The sequence below is a fragment of the Topomyia yanbarensis genome, chromosome 1 (assembly GCF_030247195.1).
Source record: "Topomyia yanbarensis strain Yona2022 chromosome 1, ASM3024719v1, whole genome shotgun sequence".
Classification (NCBI taxonomy): domain Eukaryota; kingdom Metazoa; phylum Arthropoda; class Insecta; order Diptera; family Culicidae; genus Topomyia; species Topomyia yanbarensis.
Genome location: NC_080670.1, coordinates 62,907,458 through 62,916,877, shown reverse-complemented (window position 1 = coordinate 62,916,877; position 9,420 = coordinate 62,907,458). Strand labels below are relative to the sequence as shown.

At 34.9% G+C, this 9,420-nt stretch overlaps 1 protein-coding gene across 1 annotated transcript in view; it reads left to right on the top strand.

The window, feature by feature from the left end:
* The first annotated feature begins 1,702 nt into the window (after positions 1-1,702).
* The window catches only part of LOC131695792 (uncharacterized), a 17,654-nt gene continuing 9,936 nt past the window's right edge, over positions 1,703-9,420 (top strand). Inside the window, exon 1 of the mRNA XM_058984318.1 lies at positions 1,703-1,746. Within this exon, the coding sequence (XP_058840301.1) occupies positions 1,703-1,746 (44 nt within the window). The remainder of the gene's footprint in view (positions 1,747-9,420) is intronic.

Sequence of the window (9,420 nt, the reverse complement as noted above, 5' to 3'; positions counted from 1 at the left end):
GTATGATATGTTGGCCATTTATAAACAAATGGTTGAATAAATTTTAGTTACCGCCGAATTTTGGGGTTCCTTGTGGTCGAATAAATAATAGTAACGAGTTTCCATTCGATAGAAGCATTACTTCGGCGGGCGGCTGTCGCAACGCTTGAGTAAATAGGGTAACTGCTCCCTAATTCATCTTAGCACCTCTATTCATCTCACCCATTTGAACACATTAGTTAGAGCAGTATCTGCTATCTCTATTCAACGCATTAGCTCAAATGGTAGGATGAATAAGGGTACGTTGTGCTCGACTTTTCGCTTCGCTCAAACGCGAGTATTTTACATTTCCCAGGAATTTTTTTTAAACTGTACTGCTTCTTAGGAACGAAGCAAAGATGATGATACCTATTTAAGCGCAATCCACTAACTCTAAGTCGAGTTATCAACGAAATAGTGTGATATCCTGACTAATGAGATGAATAAGGGCTCGTCTACCCTATGTGGTTAAACCAGGAAATCAAACTAACTAGCAAACGTTGGTGCTCGAGGTCCTACGGTCAAGTATTTCGTCCAGAACGATCATGTGATAAATCGACATCATTCAAACCGGTATCAAATCATGACCAAACATTTATCAGCTGTGAGACCTTTTGCCTTTGCTAACTGGTTTTGTTATGTGCGTATGAGTTTTTCTTTTCAGATATCGACTTACATGTGGTTAAAAAATCACTGTCAAGGTAAAACCGAAGCAAGAGTCAGTGTCAGAGAAAACGAGCAAATGTACTCGCATTTCAGTTCGTACGGTGCGGATGAGAAACATTAGTATGGGCTCCAGTTATAGTGTGTCTAAGTGCATGTGCAAACACTAATACATTCATAATAACATGCTGGGTAGTTAATGACCTGGCTTATTAAAAAGCTCATTGTCAGCTACTAGCATAGTAGAATTCTCCAGTGGTTCGTTTCAATTCTGTCAAAATCTATTGTGTGTGATCTATTCTGCCATACTTATCAAGTTATAAAACAAATATGGCAAATCGAAAAAATTTTTAACGCTGAACCATATAGCCATGCATTTGGTATCACTGAGTAAGAATAAACGGTCCATAGCTAGCATGTGCGCCAAGGGCTTCATCACCTCATCAAATGTTGAAGGTTAACCGATCGCAGCGACGAGATCGTTTATCTCTGCTTGGTTAATGGTAAGGTGCGAGATTCCTCCTAGCAGCGGCATGAATAAAATTAGTATTATCAAGAAACGCAGTAGCTGTTGAAGACAAACGTCAAATTCAAGGTTAAGTACTATCGAACCGTTTGGAACAACTTAGTCAATAGATGATGATGGGTATCATGGTACAGTTTTGAAGTTTCATTCTCGATTCGATAAGATAGCTCAAAACTAAAACCCAATGAAGTGGTTATCCTTGTTCGATTCTATAGCAAAATACGAGGCGCGTTGAACCGGTTTCGACTAGCACACCGCTGCAGACTGTCCGGTGCTGAGTTTGGAAATAGCCACTTCAAGTCCAGCAAGGTGCGGTTGTCTTACCATTTGCGATTATGTTGCGCTTTGGGGGTTAAGTTTGTGTGAAGGATTTTGGAAAAAAACACGGACTTAGTATAAACCGATTCTTTCACGGTGGTCCTTCGCTTTTTTTATTTAAGACAATAAGGTTGAATCGATCAGTGTGGTTCACTAGATTGAAATCTTGATTCCGAGATGAGGCAGCAAACGTCCGGGTGTGCTAAAACGATCACTGAGCAGTGAGTATCCGATACGGATCTACATCATTCATCGTATTTTTTGTTACTTTCAAATGCAATACCACGACATTGCAACTGCGGGTGATGGTTGTGAACTATGACAAGAACTACCGTGAAACTTAAAGATTGAATGTCATTTGAGCAAACATGATTTGGTCGAATTCCGTCCTTTACAGTAATTCAGACATCAGATATGGCTCCAAACTGGAGCTCTCTTTCCCGACCAAATATCGCAGTGATGGGCAAATCGTAATCACAACTTCCTATAATTTTATCATTTAAACTCTTCATTAGATACCGTGACATTTCGAAATCCTTCGTAATAAAGGTTTCGCATTGAATTAGTTACTGAATTTGCGTTTCGACTTCGTCTGATCAGAATCCGACACTAAGTTAGTGCCGGATTAATGCCAGCTACAAGTCCTGGCACTAAGTTATTGCAGGATTCTGATGAGACGAAGTCAAAACGCAAATTCCATTACTACTTCAGTTATACTGCCGTTCTACGCATAACTGTCCCATGTATATAGGGAATCCCATAGAACATGGGACAAATATGCTTATAACGGCAGTATAGGTTTCGTGATTTTAACGCGAAAATGTGATTTTAAACAATTTTCTCCTTAGGAGAGAAAACATAGTTTTTATCATAAAACTAAGGGTGGGTAATGTCCGGGACATAACCGCGCTGTTCACGTAGGATTATTCGTTAGAGTATCATATTATTAAAATTCTTCTTGTATCTCTTTCAAATGGTTAAATTTACACATTCAGTTTGATTCATCGGGTTCAGTGAAAATTTTCTGGGGATTTGAATAGTATCCCGTTGATTAATTTTACTACCGACTTCTCCGCATAAAATATATAGCTGCCAATAAAAGATTAGAGTTTTCGGTAAATTTCTGCTGATAAAAGTTAAGGAATACTGATTAGTTCAATTATTCGAAAATTAAATTTGGCGAATTACCAGTAAATGTAGCATGTTTTAGTCGGGATTTTTTGAAGTAATCCTACGTCAACACCCCGGTTATGATCCGGACATTACCTACCCCTAGATTTTACAATAACACAGACTTTTCAATAGTGAACAGTTCAAATACCAAATTAATGTAGCAATCAATTTTTCATTCAGACATAAAACATATATACGTTTTGGAATGGATGTATAAGAAGAGATGTGAACTATGACTGTCTAATTAAACAGAAATAAGAAAATAACTGTAATAATTTGGGAACGTGTCCAATGGAAAATATACAGAAATGGCCGAAACGGTGAGAATGAAGATACGGTGAAATCCGTCAGTGGGTTAGGAGAATAAATCATGCTTTAGTTTCAGGGTCGATTTGTCTTGAAAAAGTTGCGAAAGCTACACTAAAGTGGTTCTAGGTGGTCAACCAAAAACTAAAGCAATCTGAGCAAGAGAAAGCATTCATTAGTGTTTTCTTTTATGACAAGTTAGCAGGCATACTTTACACGATCAAATCCTAACTTCATTATTTTAGATTCAACCTTCATAATCTTAAAATCAATTGTGTATCGAATTCTTCAGTAACTAGCCCCAACTTGAGGCCAAGTTGAACGATGCATCTAAAGCAGGACACAGAAACTGACACCAACTTAGGGACATAACGCCTAACTAAGTGTTTGATCAGGCACACAAATTGTGTCTTCGTCTTTGGAGCTATTGTCAATTCGGTGCTAGCTTTATACTACCACTAAGTTGGAGTAGGATTCCGATAAAAAGAGGTCGAAATGCAATTTCCATAATGATAATTGACATAAATGATGACAACATACTATCAAAGTCTCACATCGATAGAAAAGATTGTCAAAAGATGATGTATCGCATTGTTTGAAAAATGATTTCACAATTAATAACTTCTTTGAAGTTTGATTTTTGCATACTTCTATGAAGCTTTTTGACACTTCTTTGACTTTTGTAAGTTTTTTTCGTGTTTTGGGATACCGCTGACGTTCGTAGAATGTATCTGAAATTCGTTAAATTATACTGAGTTTCATATAATTTCACCGAAGATTGTTGAAATTCTGTCGATGTTAATAGCATTCCCCTGGAATTCATATTTAGTAGATTATATTTCATTGTGATGTGATAAAACTATCCTAGGAAAAGTACATTGTACCAGAAGAGCGGAGAAACTCTGCCGTTCTTAAAAATTGCTTGAAATCTGTACGGCATCCTGACTGTCAAAAAAAATCATTGAAAAATGTTGAAGATCTTCACGCAGTTCATAGAAATAATATGAAATTTCACTACAAATCCTTGAAAAGAGTATATGTCATCTCTAAATATTATTGTAGTTTAATAGCGCTCTTGAAATTTACAGAACTTTTCTCGTGTTCGAAGGACGTCGATGAAACCTGTAGAATTTTTCTGTTTACGATTGACTTCACTGAGATTCGAAGGGCTTATAGTTGATGTTGAACTTAAACTTCGTGGAGTTCGTAAAGTGTAAAACTGCTTTGAGCTGTATAGAGCTTTTTTTAATCTATTAGCTTCGCGTGCATAGGTCTTTCAAAAACTGTTTTCTGAAGTTATTAAAATACAACAAAAAATTTCTTACTCCTATGTGTACATCAGGGTGTCAATGCAATGTAGGGGAATTATGGTTAAAACCGACACCTTAAGCTTAACACTTTTTCTAAGTTGCCACAAAACCAATAAAATTATAATTTTTATGCAGAATTCTTCTTCAGAAAATTCTTAACAAGACTTAATTTTTTCAGCGCTTCAAAAAATTAATTTCATTAAAAAATATTGGTTGTAAAACTTGGAAAACAAAGTGACTTTTTGTAAGCACTGCGGGTAAAACCGACACCCCATAGGGGTAAGATCGACACCCCCTTTAATTTATTTTCTCTCCACTTTATTAAAATCATTATCTTTATTAAAAATGAGATATATGCGTGATTAATAAAGTGTGAGTATGTATGATGCAAATATGTGCTTTTTATTGCTTCATCATGTAGTGAGGGGAAGAAAGTTCGAAAGCGTAGTACTATAAATAAGAGTATTTTATGCTATTGCATTATTTATTGATATGAGTATTTCCAAATAATCCTTGCGCACATCATTGCTATCTCCAGTGTCATTTTATTTCATAAGAGAAGATTTTCAAGCGTTCTACGTTCTGCTAATTGGATACATTCACTTATAAGTGACACACCCACACTTCTTAGTAAAACTATCTTTTTCAGATTTGATTTTTCGGACTCTGATCATCAACGATCTATTGGGGTATACATAATATCATTGTCTCATTGTGATAAAATTCGTCTATGACAAACCAAGAGAACACTAGAAGTTCGGTTTGATGACCTTTTTGCAGAAATAGCAAAAGCTTCGTTAGAATCAGATAAGCAAAAATTCCAATTTTTGATTTTTAAAGAGACTTACAAGAAATAAACACAATAAAAGTATTTCTGTGTATTTCTGCTAATACTATAGTGTTCTAATAGGCTAATTGAAGTGTCACAAAGATCCCCAGTATTTTGAAATGAATCGCAACTATACACAACCATCTTAACAGGGTGTCGGTTTTACCCTAACCATAGGGTGTCGGTTTTACCCCAACAGCGCACATTTTTTTATAAAAGCGATTAAAAATATTGAATTTTTCAAACTCGTCTTCAATGCACCTAGTTGATCATAGGACAGGCCGATAATAATAGGTACTGAAAAATGGGGTGATTTGAAAAGCTTTCGTTCGGTTAAAACCTTAAAATCTACCAACGAAATTTTACATCCAGACGAGTATGAACGCTGCTGTCGAATGTTTTGTTAATTTTTATGACATTCGGCGCACTAACGTAAATCCAATTTTTCTTCAAATGCTCTAAATAATTGTACTAATAATATTGTATCATTATGAAATGAATAAAAATTTGATTTCTAGCAAAAGTTGTGGGGTGTCGGTTTTACCCACAGTGTCGGTTTTTCCCACAATTCCCCTATAGGGAAAAGTGATCGGTGATTTTTCAAAAAGGGCAGACAACATTCAGCTCCTGAAAAAAAGCTCATATGCAAAGTTCAATCGGACATAATAAAGGGGTGCTGCGAACAAGCCCGTAGCCAGGGCTTTGTTTCGGGAGGGGCTTTAAAAAGATTATTGAATGAATCTTTTAATTTTTATGATTTTTGATAGCCACTAGAAACTAAATGAAATTTAGGAAAGGTCTTAATAAAAACGATTTCAAATTTAAGGCAATAGAAACTAAAAATCCTAAAAACATTTTCTTTGTCACAAAAAACGCTATAGTACATCGACGAGTCATTGATGTTGAATTTGATTTTTATCATTTATCAAGTTACAATTTATTCTCGTAACAAGAATGGATATTCTAGAGCTCAAAGTATTTATGAGCTAACCGAATAGGACAATTCTTGACGGTGCTAGAAAATGCAATGTGTTTTAACAGTTATGTGTCCAACAAAAAAAACACCTTTAACAGGCCAACGAGGGTACCCGGGTACCCACAAATTGAATTGCTCATAACTATGGCTTCCTTTAACCGATTTGGACACTTTTAGATGTTTTGGATTCAGGAACTCGTCGACTTTTCGATTCTGTACAATTGAACCGGATGAATAAATCTGGTTCTTGGTAATCCGTATTTCCGCAGTAATGTTCTAGTACTAGGGCATGATTTGTAAATTTTAATAATGTCCTAACAATATGAGTATCAAAACTCTTCAAATTTTCTCGAAAGTCTGTTATGTGTTGTTACGGGACCCTATGGCAGTTTAAAAAATGGAATTGGAATGGAACGGCCACTCACGGCCCCACGGGAACCTGCTCCGGAATGTCCGTTCCGGGGTCAAATCACCAAATCCAAAACCACGAGATATAGCCTACTGATGCAATTCCAAGAATTTTGATACCCATATTGCTAGTATTCCATTGAAATTCACAAATAGTATCCCAGCACTGGAACATGCTTCCGGAAATCCGGATTCCCGGGAACCAAATGAAGTAATCCGATTCATTTTTACCAAGTCTAAAAGTGGATGAGTTCCCGAATCCACAACACCAAAACGTATTAAAATCGGTTGGAGATTACCTTATTTATTGATATTTCAGTTTTGTGGGTACCCGGGTACCCACGTTGGCCTGTTATGTTGTAAAAATATTCAGGAGCCCCTCCTCACTTCCCCTCTTACTATTTCAACAATATTATTAACACAAAAGCTTGATTTAGTGAAGTTCTAAGATGTCACAAAGTTTCATTTTCCAGCTATGCACAAATCCCCGACTACATACGGGGAACGTGCCATTTAAGCCAATATATTCTGAAAAAGGTACCCGAGTACCGCGTCGTACACATAACGGTTAAACTACACGTTTAAAAGCTATGGTAGACGCTAAATAGAAATGAGTAGAAAAATATCCATAAAATGTTCGAACGTAGAGAATGTCGAAATTTGCACTAAATATTAGCCAGGGATTTGTAGATACGCAGAAATGGTTCAACTTCTATCTTTGTGGATCTGGCGTCCTGCAACTATTTCCAGTTTGATGGCATCATGCTAACTCAATCGGCAACTGTTTTGTTTTTTGAATAAAAATAATTTGCTCTAAAACTTTTTTTCCGCAATTCCCACGGTCGACTATAATTGATTGACTCTTTTTTATTCTCTTTTCTCCGTGATTCGTGAATCATCTATCTCATTTTATTCCGCAACGAACAAAAATAGAACGAAAGACTGTCGCATACTGAAAGCAAGACATCGAAACTATAATCCAGACTTTATTGATTTATATGTTCAACCATTTTCAACATTTCAGTCGCATTCCCTGATTGAGTACTGATGGTTGTTCGCTGTATCGTCACGTCGTTTTCAAAAGCGACTAAAATGCTGTTGCTATCGATTGACATTCGATGGAAAGTAAGGATAAAATCACAACAATTAGTCCTACCACTACTATGTACGTTTCTGCATATCAGCAAGGTTAGTAATATACGAATGTATACAATTCGTGAGTATACGCACAACTCAGTAGAACACCGCTGTTTTACCACTTTTGGCTTGTTTACTTTACCACGTTTCCCTTGCTTACTGTTCGATTGTTCCAAAATATCAGAGTTTCCCGGATTAACAGTGTTTTGAGTACGGAATGCATTCCCTGCATAAACATGAAATATAAATACTATTACTTTAAAAAGGTACAAAAACTAAAACTGTCTTCTTGGGTATATTGTTATCAGCAAACTGAAATGTTTTTCCTAGCACACTTGAGTGAGATGTTTGGTATTTATACTAAGCGTACAGTGTACGAACTTGTTATAGATATTCAATTGTCGTATACTTTAAAAACTTGTCATTTAAACAACTAACCCTATTCTGACCTATATGTAGTATAATACCTGAGTTTTGTTAAACGTGACAGTCACTGGCGATAAAGTGCTTATTTTTTGCTCGGTTTTCTATAAAAAATTTATTTTTATATTATATAATTCTTTTATTTGATTCGGTTCACTGCGTTAGCTAAATGGAGCCGTGTTTTTATAAATTTCTATGACGTAAACAATAAAAATGATTTTTGCTATGTTTCCATAGTAATTTTACTTGCTCTGAGGTTTAAAAAAATTTACCCTCTCACAAAACAACAGACGTTGTTCCTTAGACATATCTTAACATGTTAAAACCAGTTTTAATCCACCTAGTGGTGCAATTGGGCCTTTCCCATTTATCCAAACTACGATTCCATGGCTGGTTATGTTTAATATAATGGTTGAAATGTCTATTGAATATTCAGTGCGATTTACACATACGTACAATGAATCAACAGCTACGAACTTGAGTCGGTATAAATGGACGCTGAAACACTTGGAACCAGCGGCGAATCCAGGAGGAGGGTTCGGGGATTTGGACCCCACCAAAAATTTTCAACTTGTTAGGAAATTTTAAATTAGTTTCTCAACTCAAAATCATTTCAAACCAAATTTCGCACTGGTTTTTCATACCCACTAGGAAAATTTATTCTAGAGGAATTAGAAAATTTTATTCACGTAGAGGGGTACTTGATGAGGGCAGGGTGGTTTAGGAAGGGTGGTGAGTGATGTGGGGGGAGGGCCTCACTCTATCCCCCTAACTACGACCCTGTTAAAATACAGAAAACCTATATAAGTCAAAAAAATTGCCGGGATTAAGTTGACGATGTTCAGAATGATTGCATAACCTTTCTATAGGAGAAAGGCAAAATGGATTCGCTGTTGGGAAATCACTTTCCAGATGTGTTCTTTACAATGAATTCCATTTCTTCCCCAAATGTGACATGAATCACAGTGCAAGTAAGTGGTATCAGACATGATTTTATCACCGTTCATATATATATATATATATATATATATATATATATATATATATATATATATATATATATATATATATATATATATATATATATATATATATATATATATATATATATATATATATATATATATATATATATATATATATATATATATATATATATATATATATATATATATATATATATATATATATATATATATATATATATATATATATATATATATATATATATATATATATATATATATATATATATATATATATATATATATATATATATATATATATATATAATATATATATATATATATATATATATATATATATATATATA